General features: G+C 45.3%; 2 protein-coding genes across 6 annotated transcripts in view; one reads left to right on the forward strand and one right to left on the reverse strand.

Moving 5' to 3' along the window:
• Positions 1-2,175: 2,175 nt before the first annotated feature.
• The window catches only part of LOC119445096 (carbonic anhydrase 1), a 43,855-nt gene continuing 19,695 nt past the window's right edge, over positions 2,176-26,335 (forward strand). Inside the window, exons 1-4 of one of the 5 annotated variants that reach the window (XM_049664076.1) lie at positions 2,236-2,297; positions 4,496-4,644; positions 4,979-5,053; positions 6,329-6,493. In XM_049664076.1, the coding sequence (XP_049520033.1) occupies positions 4,599-4,644; positions 4,979-5,053; positions 6,329-6,493 (286 nt within the window). In that variant the 5' untranslated portion in view covers positions 2,236-2,297; positions 4,496-4,598. Of the gene's footprint in view, positions 2,298-4,495; positions 4,645-4,978; positions 5,054-6,328; positions 6,494-26,335 lie in introns of all 5 variants that reach the window. The other 4 variants (XM_049664081.1, XM_049664077.1, XM_049664080.1 and 1 more) reach the window with 4 other exon arrangements.
• LOC119446302 (general transcription factor IIH subunit 3-like) overlaps positions 25,773-26,335 on the reverse strand; it is a 50,057-nt gene continuing 49,494 nt past the window's right edge. The window contains exon 11 of the mRNA XM_049664084.1: positions 25,773-25,903. Coding sequence (XP_049520041.1) covers positions 25,863-25,903 — 41 coding nt within the window. The 3' untranslated portion in view covers positions 25,773-25,862. The remainder of the gene's footprint in view (positions 25,904-26,335) is intronic.

Here is a 26,335-nt window from a genome sequence, read left to right on the forward strand (position 1 = left end):
GTGGGACTGTCATATCCAAAGTATGTTGTAACCCCTTTGGCATTTCCGCTTGAGTGTATTCATGCGCATTGATTTTTGCCGGCAATAAGGACAGCAAAAAAAAAAAAAAAAAAAGCAGAGCTATCCCCCAGCAACGTTGCTGGGCAATTAAGGCAAGGTTTTGCGCTGCCACCCAGACTTCTGAGAGCTGTGGCATCTGGGCATGTATTTCGGAGGCCATAATGAGCAATACTGTACTAAACATGGATTACATTGTGTGCATCGCATAATTATTGAACCAGCGTTCAAAGGCACAAGGAGGCACACATGACACTGATGATTATAATTAAGCCTCAAGCATGGTACTTTCCTACAACAGAGGATGCGCCGAGAATAAGGTTGTTAGTAGAAAACAACATCGAAAGCACCAAGTAGTTTACACAGTATACCTCACAGTATTCACATGCGCGAATTGCCTATGTAGTAGTACTGCAAATGTACAGAGAAAATGAAATCGCTCAAATCTTGTAGCTGGCCCTGCGTCATTTCGCTCGTGACATCAATTGTAGAGGTTTTGGCCTCGGAGTCTATTTGAAAGTTCCAGACAGGGGCATTCAAAACGATTCATCGCGCCTTAAAACCATGAAGACCGACAGATCGACTGCCTATTCGCCTGCTCCCCAAATTTTGTTGTACAGGAAAACTTAATACAAAAAAAAATGGTGCAAGGAGACTTCAAATTTGAAGGTCATCTGAAATACTACGCCATACAGTCACGTCAAGTTTGTAGCTGCTTGGACTGTTGCCCTATTGCACGATCGAAACAAGGAAATGTGTCTGTTTCACATAAAACAAAAATAAACACGATGTACCAAGATTATCCGAATCAAATATATTTAAATTGCTAAAGTTTTCAACCACCATGAACAAAAATAAAAAAGAAACATGAGCATAAGCGTTTGGCCAAACAATAGCGAATAATAGGTGCTATAAAACAATGTATCTTAACTAAATACGTAGACAAGGTACACGTCGACAAGTTGAGTATCAGAATGCTGAAGCCCGTCCATGTACGTAGTTCGATTTTCACAACATGACATTACTATGTCACACAAGTAAGTTGCGTACATCGGAAAGAAGAAAAGGTCACAACTTATCTATTCAACTCTACCCTTTCTGTCAGTATCACAAATTCTAATTACATTTGAAACGTTATAATAACGTATGTAGCAATATTTTTATAGGTTACTTTAAATTATAGGTTCTTATACAACCGCCACACTTCGCCCCTAAAAAGCCTGCCCTGACCGCTGGGGTTATCTTCCAGTTCCGCATAGACGTGAACGCGATCATTTGAGAAACAAGCAGGCAACCAAAAGAAACAAAAACAAATAAGATGTTGGTCTTCACTGTGGAACATAATTGTGCTGCAGCCGCAGTAAATGAGTTCGGAGCCGAAGTAAACGCTGCAATCTGTTGTATTCTCTTTTTTTTTATATAGTTACCGAAATTCTCGCATATCTCGTGAACATGAAGATTCGGGAGTTACTCGTATTCAATTACTACTGCATGGGCATATTATTGATGGCGCCACTTCCTTTTCGGAATAATTTATTTCCCGTATTGTGGGTAGTGCCGATTATTGCTTTCTTCTGTGAGAGATCATATGCACAGATTTTATCTGGAGCTCTTTGTCCTACGTCTGTTTTGCAACAGAATTGAAGCAACTGACTTTTTTTTACAGACTTCTCGGCGCTTCTCATCCCTTAGAATGAGCACGGTGGACGTTGTACTGCGCCAACTTCGCCTGCAGTTCAATGTCCCTGCACCGTTATCCTTTGGAAGGTCCACACGGGGGCACGCGCACAGGGAGATATGCAATCCCATCACAAAAAAAACTTCATTCGTGACTCCTGCCCACTAAACGGTTATTGTGTTGTTGTCTTTTATGGGTTTTTCGCACATTTTTCAGCACTTTTCTTATTCGTTTTAAAACGCGGGAATTAAATTATGCGCTTCTGACCGTTGAATCGCGATCCTCAATTTCTGCACTTCATCGTTTCATTTATTGCGCTTTGAAAGTATATTAAATTATTGCATATTTTGTCTGCGCCACTCGTTTCTTGGACAATCCCCCTTAGCGCACTATATGCCATGGTTTCAAGCCATCATCAGCATCGTAGTCATCATCATCATCAAAAGGCTAGCGTTACATGCCAAATCTACTGCAGCGTCGTGACAGTCGAAGGAAGAAGAAGTAGAAGTATATGCGTTTGGTCTGTGTGCATCATGAAGAGAGCTTATGCAGGCTGGTGGAGGTAAGTACCGTCATGGTACTCATCATCTGTGCTTTGGTAAAAAGTCACACGGGGTACTCGGTTGGTTCTCGTGCGCTCAGAGGGCTGCGTTCGCCGACTAAGTGTCGGCACAACTTCGAACACAGACCCGGAAAAGGCAGTCGGACACTCACGTGGTCCAAATTTGTGGGCGTACAGGCCTGTCCAATGCAAAGGAGAACAGCTCAAGTTTGCGTTCAACGTGACAAAGGTGCACGTGTGCCGACGACGACACACTGAGCTGAATTACACGCTGTACAATAGAGAAATGAAGAGAAACCGAGGAAACCTAACGCCTCCCTTAATTCTGCAGCGAAGCGGACATATATAGCGTCTCGAGAGATGGGCTTTGTGTAAAAAATTCCGCGACACTCACAAACACCAACGGAGAATTTCGCCCGCATGTTCCCGATAATCTATTAGATTGCAAGTGCGATGAGCGTGACCACCTGTTCTTTGTTCGGGTCATCAGACATTAAAAAAATGGTCGATCCCTCTTACATAGGAATCGGTAGAACCCGAAAGTGAAACGTGTCTTCCCAGAAGCTGTTGCATATTTATTTTACGTGCAGAATTAAGTTGCAAGTTGCCGTCAGCGGCACCCTACGACGGCACAGGGATCCTCTACAATTGCCACACAAGCGAAAGTTGTAGAACGACTCGCGACCGGGAAACATCCCCCGGAGACACCGTGCACGTTGCAAGCGCCGGAGCACCGTGCAAATCCGCCATAAACCACATGCGTTCGCAAACCGTGCAAGCGAAACCGAACGGGTTGTCAGTAAGTCGCTTCATGAACTCACGGTCCGCTGAAGTGAAAGCCGCACGTTTCGCGGGTCGGCGACCGAGTTGCAGGTTTGCTTTGCGAGCGGCGCCCTGCTGCCGAGTTGCTTCGCCGAAGGTACGAACATTTTGGTCCGGCTCCGTAGTGTCTTAGGCTGCCATTTGAGTTGCGACGCGCCCAGCTTCAGGAATGCGAGTGGCAGAGTTCGCGGCCGCGAACTCGCGAAGGTGTTCTGCTTTACGCTGGCGTGTCTCTCGCCGGACCAAAGCGAGATTCGCCCGTCGACGTCATTGCCTTTCTGCGCCGCTCAGTGCAGCAGTTTTCTTAGTTGGTGCCATCGCAAGCGAAGCAGCGGCGTGTAAGCACTGCTGATGCATGTTGAAGCTGCATTCCGTAGGCGACGAGGCGTCCCAGGTGAATCGGACGCGAAAGACAAACCATATGCTGAAACTGCATCATAGCCTCCTATATGCACTGAGACTACCGAAGGGCTCTCTGTCGGCGCTCGCTAGTGTCATGATGCAGTACTTCGCTTCACCGTTCCTGGATAGCGGCGCCATTCCTGTCAAGACATAGCAATTTTTACGCGTGACATCCGTTGCAGGAATTTGATCGTGGACCATAAAACACTTTCGTGTTAAAACAAAACCAAGAAGGCCACGTAGCAAATGCATCTTTAATAGCCGCACCTGTTACTCTTTCAGGCTTGTACGTGGTTACCGCAGCGACCCACACAGTGGAGTCTCTATGCGGATCATGTAAGAGCATGGCGGAGTAACAGCTGCTGATGTTGCATAACGCACCAGCTTTTTTTTTTTTGCACTATATGTAAGGTGGTTCGCTGGGCGAGTTGGTGGTAAGTGGAGGTATGAAGGTTCCAGCAACGTGAAAAACACAAGTAGAACGACGAACGCTGTACACAGGACGAACGCGGGACAAACAACTAAGCTTTACTTCGATAAACAAACCCACGGGACATTCTGTGAATGCGCAAAAATTAAAGACAGGCTAGCAGAAGAAAAGAAAAAATTAAACCTCCGTGAACCCTGATCACCAGGCTGAGCGCGAGAGTAACCTTCATAATTTCACTTTCTTTTGCACTATTTGAATCTATTCCTGTCTTTTTAAAAAAGCAGGTCGTCCATGACCAGCCTCTTTTTTTCTTTTCAACTACCAACCGCTGGAATTGTACATTTGTGTGCGTGTGCGTGTGCGTGTGTGTGTGTGTGTGTGTGCGTGTGGTGTGGTGTGTGTGTGTGTGTGTGTGTGGTGTGTGTGTGTGTGTGTGTGTGGTGTGTGTGTGTGTGTTGTGTGTGTTATAGTGGTCCGCCTGTACTTCGATTCTAGTTGGCCCTACACACTATTTTTATCGTCGTTTTTCTATCTCTCTGTCCAGAGCACAGCAGTGCTGACACCGAAAGCCGCAGAGTTCTGGCTATGCACCGGCGCTGACGCGCTCCAAATTTCCCGGCGTGGGTGTTCGCAGAAGCCCCATCGCCATGGACATAAGACGGCTCGCCTTCGTCCTACTCTGGCAAATTGTTGGTATGGCGTCTCAAGGCTCGTCTATCTATCTATCTATCTATCTATCTATCTATCTATCTATCTATCTATCTATCTATCTATCTATCTATCTATCTATCTATCTATCTATCTATCTATTCGTCCGTCCGTTGGGCAGCCAGATGAGTTGCCACGCGCTCAGCTTCAGGAGTGCGAGTGGCACAGTGATGGTCGTCCTTATTGTGATCATCTGACTTACGTGATGTGATGTGTGCGCTCAAAATATACACGGTGAATGCCGGCCCAATGACCTCGTTTATCTTGGTGTCATTACCGCGCCTGGATCTGACCGACGTTTTTCGTGCATTGTTTCAAGCGGTGCAGGGCGTGGTGCGCGAGCGGTGGCACTACTACGTCCCAAACTGCCACGTCCCGGGGCCCCAACCAATCAGTGAGTACACACGTGTGCACTTGCTGAGGCCCTCGCCCTTCGTATGTGCTGTTGTACCCCTGTATATCGGTGTTGTGCCAACGCCTTCTTTTTTTATTTTATATCTTTCAAAACACTTTTCTTGTACTCTTCCTCTACGGTTACAACCATGTCTTGATCATTTACGTTGGTCAACCAGTGTTGTTGGTATGTTTTTATTGCACCGCATTCCATGTGTGCCAATCTCGTTTTTTAACATTTTTTGCTGAACGTTTAATCTTTTTTCGTTATCTACATGCTTTCTTATATCTCCATTCTAGTATTTAATGCCTAAGCATTCTTTAGCGACTACCCCAGCAAAATTTGTCCATTATGTGAAAAGTATCAGCGCGAAAATACGTAATTTGCGAAGACGCTTAATCGTTTTACTAGTGTAAATGTAGGTGATTGGTAGCTTTATTAGCGATAAGAAACAATTGAAACAACAAAAAAATTTATCAGAGTGAACACCCATATGATCAGGTTTATGCATACCCATAGGAATACATAGGGCTCCCTGGAAAATGCATGGGAAGGTTATAGCAGGGGTGGACCAACTTGAAATTTGGGAGTGGCGCAACTTGAAATTAGTGTGTGGACAAAACTTGAAATTTGGAGGTGAACCAACTTGAAATTTGGGCATGGGCCAACTTAAAAATTAGGAGTGGGCCAACTTGAAATTTGGAGGTGGGTCAACTGAAAATTTGGCGGTGGGCCAACTTAAAATTTGGGGGTGGACCAATTGAAATTTGGGAGTATGCATATGCATACTTAGACAAATCCAGTGGAGTTGCTGCATACTTTTTTAATCTGTATTTAACATTCATCTTTATTCTTCTCTTTCTTTATTTTCTTTCTTTTGTTCCTTTGTTTCTTTCCCACCGATATCCAGAACTTGTGGTCATCGTGGGAACGTAAAATAAACACCGATTGACTGATTCGGCGAACAAGTTTGTCGATTTCCTGGCTGAATGACTGATTAATTGATTCGTTCAGTGACCAGCTGCCAGAAAAATTCATTAGTCGATTGATTCAATCATTAACTGATGGATTGAGTGACTGACGAATCCATTGATATGCTAATTCATTGACCGACTGATTGGTGAACAAATTGTTGCCTGTCTTATTGATTGACTCAGTGACTGGTTACCGACTGACTGAGTGATCGATCGATTAATCGATTGATTGATAGATTGATTGATTGATTGGTTGGTTGGTTGATAGATTGACTGATTGATTGATTGTATACGCGCACAGTTCCCCGCGAGTGGGGCCAGGAGTGGAGCAGCTGTAACGGCGCCAAGCAGTCGCCCGTGCTGCTGCTGCCGCACAAGTCGATCGGCGTCGCGGTGCCACCGCTGCGCTTCAAGCACTTCTCCACGCCGCTCGCCAACCCTGTCGTCTACAACACTGGGAGGACGCGTGCGTATCTCAAAGATGCCTGCTGCGTGTGACCTCTGAGATTGCAATCTCTGAGGCCACAATGCTCGCTGCACAGTACCGCTTTCCTCCGCGCGCGCGCGCGCGCACGCACACACACACACACGCACACGCACACGCACACGCACACGCACACGCACACGCACACGCACACACACACACACACACACACACAGAGAGAGAGAAACTGCATTTTCTAATATATTCCCCCACGGGTGCGATATCTTAATGTATAAAGAACACATCCCGTGTCTTAGCTTTGTGTGGGACTTGTTGTGAACAGCGGGGAAAAGTTTTGCAAGAATGCGCCTTCTTAGAATTCCTCAAATCCAATCTGTAGACCATAAGCATATTACTGGTTAATTTTAATTTAATGTAGTTGCCTAATATAGCTGACGTCGATGAAGTACAATGTCTCACTCAGCGAGTTGGGGATGAAAATGAATCACCACAGCGTCTTCGACCAGATGCACAGCATCTGGAAACAGTAGCTGTCGGAAGGTAAAAACGCAACAACGCTCCCCTTGCCACCGGTATACCGCCGCCGTGCGGTTATACTGCACGGTGGTATCACCGGTGCCAATACCACCTGTTGTACCAAATGGTGAGGTACCACCGGTACCTACCCGCCGCAGTGGCTCATTCAGCTAAGGCGTTGCGCTGCCGAGCACGCGATCGCGGGATCAAATCCCGGCCGCGGCGGCCGCATTTCGATGGAGGCGAAATGAAAAAACGCCCGTGTGCTTGCGTTGTAGTGCACGTTAAAGAACCCCAGGTGGTCAAAATTAATCCGGAGCCCTCCACTACGGCGTGCCTCATAATCAGAACGGGTTTTGGCACGTAAAACCCCAGAAAGAAGAAGAAGAAGACCACCGCGGTACCTGACTATCTTCGGGATCGGGCGATCGGCATGTGTTTTTATACTGCAATATCTCCGGGACCGGTCCATCAAAAAGGTTAGAAACATACACGTACCAAACATACCCAAAACTATAAAGGTGAGGATGACTGGCTCGTGAAGCACGCACCAGACAATACAACGAGCGACTTTGTCACGAGAGAGAAACATGCGTGTGATCGCTGCCTAATGGTTAGAAATGGAAAACAGAGGCTTGATCTCAACATCGCTCAGGCATTTCTTTATGGCATTTTAGCCGGACTTCGCCCATGTACCTTGAAGGTATTCATCAGAAAACCCGAGGTGTTTTGAGCGTACGCACGCGGGTCACGCAGTGATGCACGAAATCACAAGTTTGTAAAAAGGTACGAGGCATAGAGACGTCACTTTCATGAATGAGAGTGCGCAAGCTCGCTCATGAAATACGCGTTCGCAGCTGGCGAAATGTCTACCGCGCGTCGCAAGTGGGCCAATCCTGGAGAGAGTGAAACAGTAAACTGGGCTGTCGTGCTAAGATGAGCTAGGTAAGCGCTGCGCTGTAAAACGTGGTGCAGAAGACAAATAGTGTTATAGCACTTAAATGCTCGCATTACGAATGCATCGCTTCAAACAGATTCTGCATGTGCGTGGGATCTGACGTTATTGTACTTATATAAAGATATGAACTTCTCAAACATACAATCGTGCTATCGCATTTTTTGACAATCAACGCTGTAGATACATTGCGCCCGAACTTTTTTTTAATAACTTTCCGTTCCTGTTTGTATGATTGAGTACCGTAAATGCAGAGGGGTGTGCCAATATTTTAAATTTCGTATACGAATCGATTAGTCCCTACTAGTATATTTACTAAGCAAAATTGTCGAATATTCGTTTCTTTCGAATGCATAAGAGACAAAAACACTTTTTAGAGTTTCGAGTGAGACAGAACGATGGATGACAGGGCTGTTCCGAATGATAGCTGCGGTTCTTGCTCAGGGGCGCCAGTTCGTGGGCTACAACTCGGAGCAGCTCCCTTCTTCTCAATGATTTTCAGTGGTTCAATAACAACTGCTCGCGTTTAGCAGCCTATAAACGAATTCCTTCCGATTTATTGCTAGCATATTTTCAAAAGAACGTCCAGTGCTGCAGTTTCACACTTATCTCCTTCTGCAAACGCAATTGCACTCTCCGTGGTTGCTCAATGGCTATGGTGTTTGGCTGCTGAGCACGAGGTCGCGAGATCGATTCCCGGCCACGGCGGCCGCATTTCGATGGGGGCTAAATGTGAAAACACCCGTGTTCTTAGATTTAGGTGCACGTTAAAGAACCCCAGGTGGTCGAAATTATTCTGGAGTACCCCACTACGGCGTGCCTAATAATCAGATCGTGATTTTGGCACGTGAAACCCCATCATTTAATTTTTTTAAACGCTATTGTACATGCGTTTGGTGACATACTGTTCCAATGCTTCGTTACTGCGATCGTTATTGGTGTCCCGGGTAATTTAAACAATTTATCATTTACGAGTTTCTCAGTTGTCCGGACGAGTAATTGTAAAAGGCATTATATGCATGTGTTAATGTATCTCATATATCATATTTATCGTTGCTTAAGAAGTGAAAAAGTATAGGATATTCGATTCGATATTCAGTGGGCGTTATTTTCTTTTTTCGAATATTCGTATTCGATTCAATTCAAACATTTTCCTATTCGAGCACTCCTAGTAATGTATAAAGAACAGTTTGTTGAAGTGGACGGGTCATTCATAAAATTTATAGAGTGTCTGCTGATATTTTATGAACAAAAGAAACGACCTACAACAATGTGTTCGCTCAACTGACAGAGGGTGTCTGAAAACAAAATTGCTACGCGAAGTTCAATAGGATCAAGAAAATTTTTAAATAAATAATAAAAAACACGACATCTCGCAAAAGTGATCGCATCCCCACAGACAATATGGTGGCTGGAATAGTGACAGTATCTAGTTGGAGATACAGCTAGCAAATGGACTGAGTGTCTGGAGGAGTACTGACAGTGTTACACTGCAGCTAGTGAATCGAATGAGCGAATGCCCGGAGGAGTACTGCCGCAGTTATACTTGCAAGTATAGCTGTGGCAGTACTCCTCCGGGCATTCGCTCATTCGATTCACTAGCTCCAGTGTAACACTGTCAGAACTCCTCCAGGCATTAAGTCCATTTACAGAGCTCATAAGCTGTGTATATGGACTTAATGCCTGGATGAGTACTGACACTATTGCACTTGATCTAGTAAATGGAATGAATGACCCGAACAGTACTGTCACAGTTATACTTGAGCTGGTAAATGGGCTGAATGCTCGGAGCAGTATTGACACAGTTACATCTGAGCTAGTAATACTTGAGCTTACGCGCGTGGTAGGCGCACAGGCGTCTCGCTGAAACAGTGCGAGCCAATGTATTATGACGTCCTGACGCATTCTCCTTGTGGGTGCCGAAATCAAAGCTTGTTTGCTAGAAATAAATATTATAATGGAAAATTAGGGCTATATTAAACTTGCAAATTATATTTACGGGGTTCAGAAGATTTTGAGTTTTATTTAACGCAGAAAACGTGAGCCGGTAATGTCATCTATCAGTACTGCTTTAAAGATTCGAGGACTTTCCTACAGCTTCGGTGCTAAAAGTGGTTTCAAGCAAGGTCGCGTGTGCATTACTATGCTCACGTACAGCCTGCATAACTATTGCGAGTCGCAAACAGTAGTTACGTGGCAACGTACGACTGTGTACTATTTTCTTGCGCAATTTATCCTGCCGTGCTCCTTTTCATGCAATCTTGTTTCCCTTTGCTCTCGGCTGTGCATTTTAACGTGATGTCTTCGAATGAAGTCAGCAGGTGCTATACTATAGTGCTTTCGTTAAGGAAAGCGAGGAGAGGCAGCTGGAAAGGTGGTGGTTCTTGCACTGTACCGAGTAACAATTGATTCCTCATTTTTTAGCAACACGTAGATGCCTGCAGTGCCACTCTCCTTGATCACTTGCTCGGCCCATTACAGTGCGTGTGCGGGCGTCGATGCCGAAACCGATCGTGACGGGCGGTCTCCTGGCCGAGGAGTACGTGTTCGACCAGGCCGAGTTCCACTGGGGCCGCGACGACCACAGCGGGAGCGAGCACATCGTCGACGCACTCAGCTACGCCGTCGAGGTGGGCGCGGTACCATTATTGACCAAGGGGGGTATTCTGTAAGTGTCCTCATAATGGACATGTTCATTTCGTCTGCTACTGAAGTTCTAATTGGCTGGGCTCGGGTACGCGTCAGAAGGAGACAGGCACGCCAGCCAATCAGCACTCCAGCAGCAGACGAAATGGACATGTGGATCCACTAGGGGGACACTTACCGGATATCCTCCCCGGTTGACTTCAGGTCAAGAAGTGGACAGTCCTTTCTAAACGATTCCAGATAGGCTGTGTGGATTCCTCCAAAAAATAGTTCGAAACAAGCCGAATGTTTCGTGCAAAGAATCAGTTTAAGCGGTACTGACGTGTACATTTGATGTCTACTTGTCATTTTCTCGCATTTGAAGCCCTCTAAATTTTAGAACAATATGCTGGCAGTTGCCAATGTGCCGTAAGTATTTTACTATACCACCTGCTTCTACGAATAAGTCCAAGGAGGCGGATGCGTCATTAGGTTACGATACACTTGCCTGCTTTGTTCCTGTGTGACGGCCAAAAGCGATAGCAACCGGAAGAAACGCGCGCAGCAATCTTAATTCCTTATTTTTAAAGCGGCTAGCATTCTTCGGGAGCTTCGCCGAGTTTGCGGTATGTTTGTCTGTATCTGACCTCTTTCACGTCAACTCGGGTCACTGCCGGGTATGTGCCACTGGATGTGTGCCGCTCTTCGATGAACCTCTTCCGCGCCAACTTGGGTCAATGGGTCGAAATTTGGGACACAAATTCTTGAAGATTTATCCGTTTCTAGGCGGCATCGAACCCGCGTCATGCGTATTCAGACAATCTTGTCTGAGAACATATTCAGATACGCGCCACGTGCGGATCTCTCGGCGCCGGCGCTAGATGACGCTACGCTACCATGAGGGAATAGAGTTACATGTACAGGGCTCGGGAGCCTATTCCCTCTGGAAGCGCTGCGCCATGTAAGGTAGCCTATACAGTAACTCTGAGGGTGCCTCGACAGCAGCGCCGCCCTAAGAGGGAAACGCGAGGGAAGTACCCGGCTGCAGTAAGCGCCTCGTGCGTGACGCGTTTCGACGGTGGCCAATACGATGTGTCGCCACATTGTTTAAATGCCAATCGCATTAACATCCTCAGTCATCATGAGGTTGGTTCCGCCGGAATTTCGGGATGAGGAGCTTGAATCATACCCAGCCTTATCGCTACGCGCCGTTAGCGAATAACTGCTCTCTATCATTACGTCACGAAAATGTCGATGACACCGCCAGGTCCGGCATTTAGAGACAATTTTAGTTTCGAATTAGCGTATCTTGTAAGTGGTTTCCAGCCTTCATTTCAGCTAAGTGTCATCCTCTTGCGAGCGAGAACAGCGCGGTAGAGTTTCTACAATATTGAAAGTATGTAGTGTTCCCTTGAAGGGAGCGTAAAAATAAGTAAAGCTGGATGGCTAGATACGAGGAACGCAGACTTGGTAAGTCAGAAAAAAAAAATCCAAAAAAACGAAAGACGGGCTTGAAGCTCTCGCATTGGCCTCACGATATTCGCACAGCGTTTGTTCGGGACTGTAGTTTTATAAACAAGGATTACGCGTGTACCCTAAAGGAATAATGACTTGACTCAGTGAGTAGTTAGACCATTTTCTGAATAGAAACAGCTAACCATCGGAAAACAGGTAGCTATCCGTGATGTCATGCTATCGTAAACTGGCGCTGCGGTTCGGGTGCGAAATGCAATAGAGAAACTGCGTCCTTCATTTAATAACTAATCTTTTCCCAGCAAAATAAGGGGAACTTCATTACACTTTAGGCTCGATCAAGTTACACACTTCATGAAAACTTTATTAGACCAACACTTCATTATGAAATTAACTTAGTGTTGGTCCTTAGTGTACATTCAGAAACCAAGCTCGTTTACTCATAGATTAGTTGTTAGTGCACTCCCTACATAATGACAACTTGTGACAAGCATAACAAGCTTAAATCTTCAGCAAATGCGAACGGTTTCATGTTTCCGTCACCTACTATTTAGTGGCAATGCTGCAGGCTGCCCAGGCAGTGTTGTCAGGAAGCTTATGACGTCGATAAGGCTCCTCATCTTCATTGCTAATGCTTACCAACTAGATTACCAGTCAGCCATTGTAAGGACACATCCCCCCCCTTTTTTTTTATAAGATAGTGATCTAGTTAGCATGTGACATGACGGTCACCTCTCCCCGAATGCATCCGATCTCCGCGCCACTTTTCGCACGTTGCGCGTCCGAATACAACGGCGCAGGTCCAGATGACGTTTCGGCTGCGGACGCCGTCGGCACGGGTGGACTGCAAGGAGTGCCCTCCCGCGTACGTCGGCCTGGCCACACAGCTCAAGGTATATCGCCATTCACTCGACCGCCTTATTCTATTTTATTTCCTTCAGTTAGAAGAAAAAAAAAAAGCTGTGTCTTGAGATACAATACATCAGGTGTTTTTTCCCTGTCGACAGTCATGAACAATGCTTTGAATAGCTTGGCGTGCACTTTCCTGCACCGCCACTTCTGGAGCACGTTAGGTGATATATGGCACTCGGCTGCACAGGTGTAGTCATCCCGTGCCACGCAGAACGATCTACGTATACCAGCTAGCACGTGGCTTGCTTTTCGGATTACTCTGTGTTTTCTCCCCTACATCGGAAGATTTGTATGAGTGGAGCCTAGTCTTGCCTTGCCTTCCCTTGCGAGCCTGCCGCTCTTTCGGCGGCTAGAAATTACCGTTTAACTTTCTATCACGCGGTGAGAGCCCATTTCCTATTAGCATTTCACACACACACACACACACACACACACACGCACACGCACACGCACACACACACACACACACACACACACACATATATATATATATATATATATTATGCCCCATCGCACAATGACCTTCAAACAACCTTAAACAAAAACTCGTGTCGATGCTTCTGTGAGTAAAAAAGTCACGTGGTCACAGAGACGCACTCGTGCCACTGCTCGCACGTTCGTCGTCTTCCACAGTTGGCTCCGATGCCGCTCATCATTCCAGCGTTCCCATACTGCCCCTCCTCTGCGAAGGCGCTGACGGCACTGACCCACTACCGCTCGGTGTGGCGACAGACTTTCGCCTTCACGTTTTACAAACGTGTAACACTTGCTCAATTTTTTTTATTTTTATGACTCTAGATTCAGGGTTGCCACGTGACACTCCCTCCTAGTCTTTTTTTTTTTTTTCACGTTTCGCGCACTCGGCATACCTTGAATACCTTGGACGCATACCAACTTAACCCAGAAGCCAACTCTCACGGGGTGTTGTCGTCCACGCTCGCTCGACGCAGACGGTTCGCCAGCGCAACCCTCTGCTGCGCACGCTCGTCTCCTCCCTGAGCTCGGTGACGTACGCGCTGGAGCGGACCGACCTGCCCCTCCCGCTGCGGCTGATCGCCTTCCTGCCCAACGACACGCGCAACTACTACATGTACGAGGGCTCGCGGACGGTGCCACCCTGCACCGAGAACGTGCTTTGGATCGTCTTCCGGGAGCCCACGTTCATCGGCAGGGAGCAGGTGCGCGCGCACGAACGCGAGCCCCGGCCACCGCCCAAGTAACTCCGATTAGATGGAAGGTCTTATCCTGTCCGTACCACTTATAGATGTTTATTTTTTTATCCAATACCGCGGGAAGTCAGAAATGTGGGATGCTTACTGGACACCCGTCAAATTCATCCCTGTTGTAATATCTTGCCATCGTGCCGTTTTTGAGCCAATCAAAAAAGAGGCGTGGCTGTCCTGGGAGCCAATCAGAGTTGTCAAGATGGCGGATTCGACAATGTGGCAGAATTTGACAGTTTCCGGAATAACACCTGTTTAACTGACGTAGAGCTCAACTAGATAAACACGGTTAATATTGCAGTAAACAGGTTATTTTACTTTGCCGCTGGGGTAAATTTTCGGCGGCAACGCCGCTGCCGAAAATTACGCCGCTGCCGAAAATTTACACCAGCAGCGAAGTAGAATACACTTGGTTACTCACCCGCCGTGGTTCCTTAGAGGCTATGGTGTTGGGCTGGTAAGCACGAGGTCGCGGGATCAAATCCCGGCCACGGCGACCCCATTTCGATGGAAGCGAAATGCGAAAACAACCGTGTACTTAGATTTAGGTGCACGTTAAAGAACTCCAGGTGGTCAAAATTACTCCGGAGTCCCCCATTACGATGTGTTTATTTGGGTCCTGCAGGACCCAAATAAAGTTTGTCCAGTCCAGTCGCCCATTACGGTGTGCCTCATAATCAGATCGTGGTTTTGGCACGTAAAACCTCATAATTTAATTAATCCGGTAAAACGCCCAGTCCGATTGCGTTTACCGGACACGCCAAAACCTTCTAATAAGAGTTTTATTTGGACGCTAGCGCGTTTCCGCTGTCTACGCCATCTCACTTCCGTCCTCTTCCTTTCGCATGCAGCTCTTCCCCATTCATTTAACCCAGTTCCTAACATATTCTCTACAGGCCGACCTATCATTTCGTGTTGTTAAGCTTCCCTATCTGTCGGACATGTATTATGCGCTACCCCCACTGCCACTCGCAGCGCTTTTTTCCATCTGTAATCAAAATATCGCACAGAAAGATTTTACTGGAAAAAAAGCGGAAGCAAATGTCCCAATAACACAGCCGCAGGACCCGATAAAATCACAGTATAGCTAATCATAAACCTCGGTCAAAGAGCAAGGCACCGCTGACTAATGCTAGAGCAAGTGATTAAAACGAAGAAAATTCCGGTTGGATGTCGTGAAAGCAGGATGAACCTCAACTAGAAGGGCAAAGGGGGTAAGGATAAGACGAGCTCGTACAGGCCAGTTACAGTAACGCCAGTGACATATATAATGACAATGCAAGCCACAAAATAAGAGCTGTCATAGTGACGGGGGCCAGGACGAAATCGTACAGGGGGGAACTACAGAATGGGTTCAGACCAGGCGGACGCTTAGAGGATAACATGTTTGTACTGACTCAGTGCGTAGAGATTTCAGTAGCTCAGAATAGACCTTTATGCGTATGTCTAGATATTGAGGGAGCCTACACGACAACGTAGGCAGGGAATCGCTACGGGATATCCTCAAGCACGAGGGCATAAACGGCGATTTCGTGGAGCTGCTGAGGGAGATATATAGGGACAGCCGAGTACAAATCGTATGGGGAGACCGTGAATACGACGAAGTTGTGAAAATTCATTGAGGATTGAAGCAGCGATGTCCTTTGTCTCCATTGTTGTTCACGCTTTATGTCAAGGGCATAGAAAGACGACTGGAAAGCAGTGAATTAGTTTTTGGTCTATCTTACATCCGTATTGGGTAAAAGGTGCAGCAGAAGGTCCCTGAACTGATGTGTGCAGGCGACATAGCGCTACTAGCGGACAATGCAAGGGATTTACAGACTTGAGAATATAAGTGGCAATGCAGCGACCAATCTAGGCATTAAATTTAGCACGGAGAAATTGCGAATTATGAGCTTTAACGGAGAGACGAGAGATGACGTGGTATCAGTTCAACAGGAAGTCATAGCCATAGTCCAGCAATACCTGGGCGTATACATAAAGGAAAGACCTATTCAAGCATCCACCAAGATCATCTAAAAATGAAAGGGAAGCGGAATGCAGCAATAATGAAACATAGAGCACTTTGGGGCTACAATAACTTCGAGGTGGTGCGAGAAATTTAGAAAAGTGTAGTGATGTCATCGCTAACGTTCGCAAATGCCATTTAGCGCTATAATTCAGAAATATTGTCGGGGTTGGAGATGAACCAGGTGGGCCGACTGGCTTTGGGGGCCAACGTTAAAACTACAAATCAGGCAGTGCAAGGTGACATGGGTTTGGCTTCTTTTGAAATAAGAGAGGCGCAGAGCAAGATTAGTTTTGAAGAACGACCTAAGGAACGTGGATGGAAAGAAATGACCGGTTAAAGTGCACAAATATCGGTACCTCAAAAGCGTGCACACGGAATGGAGGAAGGAGTTAAGAAAGTTGTCAACCAAGTACAGGGTAATTGAAAGTGTACATAGACAACCAGGAGTCATAAAAAAGAAAGTCAGAGAAACAGAGACGGTAAATTGGATGCAAGGGACAGAAACAAAAGAAGACCACGGAGAATTACAAAGACGGCAATAAATTAATCAGGAGGTAAAATCGTCGACCTCACCAGACGCGGTGTGCGCAGGTAAAGATGCTCCGGCAGCTGTACGCCTTCCCGGAGGTGTTCTCCTGCAACAGACACCTGGTGGCCAACCTGAGGCCCCTGCAGGAGATTGGTCCGCACGAGGATGCTCTACAGAACGTTCAGGTGAACCGTGCATTTCTGCCTGCCCTTCTACAGTCCCAGCGAGGAGGGCGCGTGCGCAAGTTAAGTTCGCTTCTCGACGCAGCGCAATTCTGTACCCGCCACGGTGATGGTTCAGTTATATTACGGCGCTCTGCTACTGCACGCGAGGTCACGCGTTCGATTCCCTGCGGCCGCATTCCAACGAGGGGCAGATTGCAACAACGCTCGTGTACAAGATAGAGATGCGTGTTATAAACAACCCCATTTGGTCGAAATTAACGCGGAGCCCCCTCACTAAGGTGTCCTGTCATGGCGAAGCTAGGCGTTACTTCGGTACGGCAAACCTCGCGTGTTAACTTGATTTCACAACTCTCCCGTAAATTGTCAAGTTGGCTTCCTTGCACGGTGATCTCTTGCGTGAATTAGGAAGTCTGCTTTGCTACGAAGTCCGCAACTCTCCTCAAACGGGGGAGCAACGCATTTTCTGAGTAGACCCTCCTTTATAGCGGATGTTACCTCCACATGGAGTGAATGCGCCATATTCTACACCGCTCCCTCTGTTTTTTTTTTTTCAACTAAATACTGGTTCTTACTAAAAAATATAACCCCTCGGTTTCCCTAATTATACGCCATGTATAATCACGCAATGTCGTACAACCGTTTCTTCAGCAGCCGCCTGCAAGCTGGCTTTTTCACTTAGCGTTCCACATTGCCATGAAACCACCTTTCAGGTCAAGTGGCTCTGCGTATGTGAGCGCACGTGTTCTTTTCTTTCTTTTTTCGGCGCCTCTTTCTTGCACCAAGCGTCATGTACAGTCGCTGTCAAAAGCTTACGGGGCACGAGTTTCATTTAAGGGCTCAATTTATACTCATTTCATCTATGTCACCTCTGTGTGAATGTCACCCCTGTGTCGCCTTCTGCGTTGGTCTCGCACCCATACCGCGACACACTATGCAGTTAGTACGACCTTACGGTTCCACGGATAAATAAAGCTTTCTCGCACACCCTGCGTTTAGTAAGTTGTTGACTCTAGCTGTACACGCACTGCTGACTCATTACTGCTCTCCTCATTTTTTATAATTTTTTTCGGTTGCTCTTTCTTTTTCAGTTCTGCCCCTTCGAGGTTGCGGCTGAGCTTCACCACGACCTTGGCGTTCACCCTGTTATCCTGCAGGAACATAATCTGGCGCCTAAGATGACGTCATTAAATAACGTTGCGCTCAGTTAAATTCACCACATCTGCTCGCGAGTTCACGAGCCTAGCTAGTTTCTAAGCGCTAATTAAATGTCATGAAAAGACGGGTCGGAATTAAACGACGTCACCGGAACAGCGCCGTCGACGCCACAGCCTACAAGTCTAGCATTGCCATCAGCCAGTCAATCGCCTGGGAGCAAGGCGTCAGTACTTTTGAATGTCTCGCTTACCAGCTTCCAGTTACATCATGGATTTTGACAGCGTTTTTAAGGAGCTAGTTCATTGTTTATGAATAAACAGCGATTACGTTGCATTCGAAAGTAAGCAGACTGACTCTACCTGGGATCCTATCGGGCACATCGCCCGCACAGAAACGAGCCCAAGTACACAAGAATGCCGTGAAGTTCGTGACGGCAACTTTACGTCATCGGGACGTGAAGTTCAATAAGGGAACATGGCATTCGTTTTCTCCGCTAAAACAAAATTGTGCTATTAGCGCTGCAAAAATGTAAAGCTTATTTCAGAGAGAGGCACTCAAATTTCTTTTTTTCGTCGTGTCGTTTTCTGTTCTATAAAACCTGCAACTTATCCGACCACAAATCTAATGCGGTCAGTTTTATCGTATGTTACACCAGCCATGTCCATGAAAATTGAATATGGCTTCTGGTCGTACTCATTTGGCCACATGAAAACTATGGAATAAGCTATCAAATAGCAATAAAAACTTCATACAGAGATGAATTTGATTCAAAGTAATGTTTAGGTCCTCACTGAACATGTGGACGTCGTTTTACAACTCAATAATTTAGAACTTTAGTTCATAGTGTTTTTCTTTACGGTTTTTAAGGCTTTTCATACGATAATCTGTTTTCTATGCACTTCTCTAGCTGTTTTGTACTCCTCTAGACGATTAATTGCCCACAATGCGGAAACATATATTTAACCTACAGACACTCACACAACTTTGCGGAAAGTTCATAAGGGCTGCCTCTACGAAATTTGTTTGAAATGAATGAATTCACTGTTTATATTGTCAGGATTACCATTCATTAATTGATGGCTTGAGTAAAGAAAATCCGAACAGAATCTCTAACCTTAACTGCATGGAGTACCTTCAGGAGCATCACTGGAGAGTTCCAGCTTTTTTTGGTTATCTTATGGCCTGTTTTATGGACACAATTACTCCACATAAACAACCGCTATGTAACGACGTCATTTTGGTTCAAAAACTATTCTTTAAAAATTGGCTATTTTTATGGGTATTTCTTTTGTAGCGCTGTATTTAATAATTTGTTTTTAGACTATATACAGATTTTTTTATATAAAGGCATTGAATGTAGCGAACGTGGCGTTCTTGTAAAGAAGCTCCTAGGTAAAACAAACATAGTTTGCCTCTAATAACGTGAGTTTATGAAGACTAATTCACAAGAATGCGTTGACATTTTATTAGAACCATGGTGATCAGTTGATTATATTCTACGGCAGCCGTTTTATTCTGGAGCCTTCCAGAAAGAGAGAGAGAGAGACGACGCACCCAATGTTACGTGCAGATGAACATGACAGTTATGAACAGTGCTCACGCTAATTTCCTCTAAGGCCGAGGTAATGCGTTAGCACTGACTTTCCTCTGTCGACGGTATAATGCGTCAGCACTGAATCAACATAGCGGCGCAACGTATCGCCACCGTCGAAACGAGTTATGTACGAGGCGCGTAGGTACCGGGTACTCCTCTTTCACGCTTTCCTAAGAACACTCGGCGCGCCATCTTGTGGCGCCGCCGCGAAGCAGGCGTGTGGCCTCCGAAATGCTTGGCACGTGCCGGTTGTGCGCGAAAGCTGAGAAACGCGTCATGCGGCAACCGGACTCCTCTCTCTCTCTCTCTCTCTCTCTCTCTCTCTCTCTCGGGCTTCTTTCTGGAGACGCGGCGCCGTCTAGTAGTGCTACCGAGAAGTCTGCGCGAGGCCTTCGACACGAGAAGCGTGGCCCGCCGGCGAGTGCGAACGCTGAGAATTGTTCCCTCGCTTGCCGCACACCCGGTGGCACATACTCGGTGACTCCAAGTTGGCGAGAAGCTCATTGAAGAGCGGAACATACCCGATGCGCTCGTGGCGCAGCTCGCTATAAAGCGGTGGCGTGAAAGGCGTTCATTGAAAAGCACCACCTACCCAGTGTACTTGTGACACAGCCTGCGAATGCGTCGGGCTGCTGTCGTTGAGGAACCCTTGTGATGTGTGGGTTTGATTCCGCTCAGCATAGGGGAAAAAACTTAAGGGGTCTTTTTCGTCATTGTAGAGCAGTCCCACACCTACAGTGACTTTGTCGGCGGGAGAACGGTTAGATACAAATATGCAAACTTGATAGATAGATAGATAGATAGATAGATAGATAGATAGATAGATAGATAGATAGATAGATAGATAGATAGATAGATAGATAGATAGATAGATAGATAGATAGATAGATAGATAGATAGATAGATAGATGATGGATGGATGGATAGATAGATAGATAGATAGATAGATAGATAGATAGATAGATAGATAGATAGATAGATAGATAGATAGATGATGGATGGATGGATAGATAGATAGATAGATAGATAGATAGATAGATAGATAGATAGATAGATAGATAGATAGATAGATAGATAGATAGATAGATAGATAGATAGATAGATAGATAGATAGATAGATAGATAGATAGATAGATAGATCCCCGAAAGTACTGACGTAACCAAAGAATGCGAACGCATTAAAAGAAAAAACATTCACGTACCCTACGTTTGAAAAACGTGCGATGCTTTTAAAGAAACGTAATTCCCTTGGCTACTAGCTGTGAAAAGCCATTTTCTTTCGTACGGGCGTTAGCCCGAAAATGTTATCTCAAGAAATGATGGCGCGATACAGAGATGTATCTCGGGGTCGGAATTCGTACATTCAGAGAGCTTTGTGGCACCCGGTCAGCCTATGCCAGTGGTTTACCATGATACCACTCTCCCAAATTTTCTCTCTCATTGAATTCTTGAAGTTGCCCACGCTCGTGCAAAACGAATATCTAATCAACTCTTAACTATCCATGTATTACGTGTTCATTTTATTTAATAAAACGCCTAGTTCCAAGAGAACCTGTGTAATGTCGTAATAAAAGGGGGCTGCTGGGATAGCTCGTACATTGCTAAAATCCGAAACAAGAACAAGACAGAACGAGTGAGGCGATTGCACTCGACTCACAACTATACGCGCATTCCGCACGAGTTTTTGTGCACTTGTGATGGTCAGTAGGAGTGCACGTTGTACGGAGGTAAGATTTTAAGTGAACTGAGAGCTCGTAAGTGTTGGCCACCGAAAGGATGATCCATATGATTTAAAAGATCATATGATTTATGACTTTGAAGAAAAAAAAATTTAGTATACGGGAGCAAAGGAGTTCTGATTTTGTCCGGATTGATTTCGTGTTCAGTAAAGGTCAAGTTCGAATAAAAAAATACGCTGTGTCTAAAGGTACGTCGGACGTACGCGAATCCCAGAAGCTGAAGGTACTTTGATTATCGCTTCATCTAAAGGTACCCGGAACCGGAAGTGTGAAGATACGTCTAAATATTCCGAGCCGTATGCGTCGCTGGGCGGGTCGCGGCTACCGCCTACTGCGTGCCGATTATTGCACATGCATGATGCAACAAGCCTTTGAATGCGTCTGCTGACGTAAGAGACCGACAAGGGGCGAGCACTGTCGAGCCACGTGTGGTTCGACACACCTAACCCAACTTAACCTAACCTAACCTAACAGATCGACAGTCGCGTTTATAAAATTGCACCAGCTTCTCTTCGCTGTTTTGTTTCACAGCGTCGCGTACGTCCGACGTATCTTTAGCTTCTGGGATTCGGTTACGTCCGACGTACAATGTCAGACACTTTGTAAAAAATATAACGCCGAGGGTTGTTTTTTTTTTTTTTTTTTTTTTTTTTTTTTGCTAGCATATGACGGTGACACCATTTAAAGGAACAGTGGGCTTTTGAATTTGGGTAGAAGTATTGGAGTATTGGCATGGGTATTGGGCAAGTATAGGAAGCGTGATTTTTTCTCTGCTGACGGTGACTTTTGCACGACGCGCCCAGCGGGTGATGACATTGCGTGCCTTTGCCTCTTGACACGAGCGGTTGTGTTGTGCGAATGACAGCCACCTGTCTTCGGCGTACGCCTCTGCTGACACGCCGGGCGGTGAGGCGATATTTAAAAGTATATGACACGTGTTTCGCGTATTCGCTCATACTATCGTGTTCCTGTGGTTCTTCTGTGTGCTCTTTCACGTTTCTTTGGCGACACGGGCCTGTACTCACGCTTGTGATAACATTTACGCAATGTGTCCTTTCACCTCGTTCCTCCCACTGTCGTCCCCCATTGTGACCCTCTTTCTTCCCCTCTTCCCTTTCCCTTACGTAGAGTATAGCAGGCCAGATGCTCCATTTTCCGGCCGACCTCTTTACATTTTCCAATCAATAAACTACTTCTTCTTCTTGTGTGCGCGAACTCTTGTGAACTGATCCCAAGCAATTGTTTTTGTTATGTGTATGTGAACTTTAGAACTATTGTTACTGTAATATTTTCTCTATTCTCTGTGTGACGCCTTTCTCTTTTTTTTCTTAGCTCCTCTATTAATTAAGAGGAGTAGCTGGCGCAGTCTAACAAGCGCCAGCATCGTACATACACTAAATAAAAAAGAATCAATAATAGAGGACCTATTGGTGAGCCCTCAGGAGTTCCAATTGAAGGCGTAGTTTATACGCCTCGCTGGTGCTATAGACTGGTAAACGACAGTTCGGTGTTTGAGGAAATAGTTTGTTAACTGATGGCAAATGTTTTGAGAGCAGTTGAGTCCTCAAAAACTGGAATACTGGGGGATGCAAAACTATGTCTAAGGCACTTTTGAAATCAAGAGAGATGATTGAAGCGTGTAGCTTTTTACCTTTAATTTCACCGAGTGTTTTACGGAACGCGTATAAGGCGAGAGGTGAACTCTTCCCATGTGCAAAACCTTTTTTTTTTTTTTTTTTTTAGGATAGAGTAAGTTATCGGAGTGTAGAAAATGATATATTGGGAAATGGAAATGCCGTTCTAAAGCTTTGCCAGAAATCGAATTCTTTAAATTAGGTCGGTATGATAAGGGTGCATGAATTGGTTGGTCGGTTAGACTTGGTTACAAAATTAACGCCACATTTTCGCTCACAGAAAGAAAAGTGCAGTAGTTTCAAGCAAGAATGAAATATGAAAAACAAAAATGCTTGGTTATGAAAACTAATTTTCTAGATTGGAAGAGTGCCCTGAGCAGAGTGGGTGTTACGCAAAGCTGTTCAATTTCTCCAATGGTGAAAGGCACATCATTAGTCGGATTTCCTCCATTAATTGCCAGAGCCGAGTACATATCATCGTCAGTGGAACTACAGAAATTTGTGTGGTTAACAATTTAGCAGAGTGTAAAACACTTATAAAACCACCATTCTAAAATGAAACGATGGACGATGTTGTTGCATCGCATCCGAACTGGCCATTTTGCACTCGAAGTACTCGTTGGCTCCCGCGTATGGGTAAGGCACGGTAATAAGGAGTGCCAACATAGCGCCACAAATAACCACCTCCCAAAGCATGCTAAATGCATTCTTGGATAGCAACCGGGGTTGGTTCTTCGTGATATTTTTTTTTTTTATTTCTTAACGGTTCCTAAACAGATGCGTGCGGTTAAAAAAGTACTCACATTATATTTCTGGCTTGTCTTCTTTTTTCGTGCCTTAAATGAAGGTTCAAGCCCAATAAACACTAGAAAAGATACTGGCAAACGTTAGAGCCACCTAAATAACTTCCTTTGTTACTCGTTTCCACGAACCAGTTTCTGTATCCATTAGGTGGTAGCCTCATGACGTCATCGCATCAAGCTATTATACTGCAGCTGCTGTGTGCGGGTGCAGCCATAAGAAACGCGCGCAGCACTCTTTTTCTTTATTTTTATGAGCAACGTCATCATAGATACATCTATAAAGAAATAAGAATGTCATGGTCTGCTTAGTCCGCCATTTTTTCCGCCATCTTAGTCCGCCATCTTTTTCTCCTGTGTCTACCCCCCCATGTTTTGGTCGTCTTCTACCTTACCTTCACGGACGTTCCGCTTGTCTAAATCTAGGAACTTCACAAGTCTTACTGCTACACAACGTCGGCTTATTTTGCTCTTTGTGGTGGTATTCCGATAATGTTATCGATGACGCCAGGTCCGGCATCTCAAGAATAACTTTAGTATCAAATTAAAATCTCCATATTCCTACTTGCTATAAGCATCTTCCCTTTAGGCGTGAGAAGCGTCTCGTAGAATGAATGAATGAATGAATGAATGAATGAATGAATGAATGAATGAATGAATGAATGAATGAATGAATGAATAAATAAATAAATAAATAAATAAATAAATAAATAAATAAATAAATAAATAAATGCAGTGGTAGAGTAACTATCATCGATGATGAAGTAAAACCACAACCACTTTTGATAGCTCTCCCCCTTTCCACAATGTAGTACGTTTACTGATTGAGCCCAAGCAGAATTGCTGACCGCGGTTCAGGTAGGGTGGCTAGAATTGGGAGGTGTGAAAAGCGCGGCGCGTTTCCCTTGCCAGACAGGGTCCCTCGGTGCGCCGCTGCCGCTAGGGGCGCTGCTGCAGGGGGCGCGGGGCCGTGCCGCCACCGCCGTCGCAGATTCCCTGTAGGACAGCATCACGGGGTTGCTGTTGCGTCGTTTTTTTTTAATCGGTTACGTGATTTTTATTTACGTGGGTCATGCATTTGTGAGATGTAGTAAAGATGCACTCTAAAACGAAGAAGAAAACTGAACGCTGGTGCTTCGTTCCTGAGTGCAATTCTGGGTACCGGTCGTCCGCCGAAAAAGTATTTGTTCCCAGCACCGGCGTTATACCGGCGTGCAAAGACGTGTTTCAAAAGTGGGCTCGCGCAATACCGAGATCTGACAGGCAACTCCAAGAGAAGAAAGTAAACTTCTCTTGGAAAGTTCTGCAAAGTTCAAATAAACTTGTTCCTGCATGCGTGTGTTTTACAGCAAAGGTGTCGGCAGACTGAGCAGGCGACAGTTACTGCGGTCAGTAGCACTTTTTCCTTCCCTTCCTTTTGCTTTATTGATCTAGTTATTTAAAATAAACAACCACCTACTACTGCTAGCCCAAGCAGAGAAAAACGGAGTACGTGCTGTCTTCTCATTACATCTAATGCAAAAAAAAAAAAAAAAAAGAGAGAGAGAGAGAGAGAGAGAGATAAAAAAGGAAAAAAAAGGAAAAAAAGAGGAAAAGAAAAGGCTACAGCAGGTGAGCATGTAAAAAGTGCAGTGCCGCGTTCTAAATGACTGAGCATTTCAAGCTTTCCCACATAAAAATGAATCTGTGAATGGCAGTAGAGAGCAGAACTGAAAAATACTCATTCAGATTGTAAATGAGAGAGAAATAAAAACATTTACTAAAAAAATTATTAAAAGGCAACTCCTGTTATTACTACACATTTATTACTATAGAGCACTATTATAATGAATGCAACTGTGAAAGTTTACATAGCGTGCATACAAGGTAATTTGAACGGAGGGCCACATGGTGCTCATAATATATTTGGTAGCGAATGGGTCAAACTCTGAGAAGACAATTCTCTCCCCATGATAACGTGGGGGCATTTCGATGAAATTTTTTTAAAACCTGAAATCTTGCAGCACGGCCACAGGAAAGGGTCAGGTTAAGAGGAATACTTACTGGCATGTAGAGCAGATGGGACTGAACGCGCAGAAAACTGAAAAGAAACAACAGTGTCATTACTGTTGCAGAAATTCCATCTGCAATCCAGGCACAGCGTGCTTGAGACTATCCAATGTAAGACACACCCAAACATCATTTTCGGCAGATCTTTGAGTGTGATTTATTAAAATTAGATTTGTAGGACTGCAGCAACCAAACCTACGCCAACCCTTGACACCTTCTTGGTTGTCATGTGTTCACACTATATCAGCTCGCTGCAAAGCTGCCGAACCTTCTTTGATGAACATGAAGGAAGGCGAACCTTAAGTAACTATATGATGATGTTACCAAGGCTATTAATTAATTACATTCTGGGGCTTCACGAGCCAAAACTCCGATATTATTATGAGGCACGTTGTAGTTGGGCACTGCGGATTAATTTTGACCACCTCTGTTTCCTTAACATGCACCTAAATTTAAGTATATG

Source organism: Dermacentor silvarum, chromosome 3, assembly GCF_013339745.2.
Source record: "Dermacentor silvarum isolate Dsil-2018 chromosome 3, BIME_Dsil_1.4, whole genome shotgun sequence".
In the NCBI taxonomy this organism is placed as follows: Eukaryota; Metazoa; Arthropoda; class Arachnida; order Ixodida; family Ixodidae; genus Dermacentor; species Dermacentor silvarum.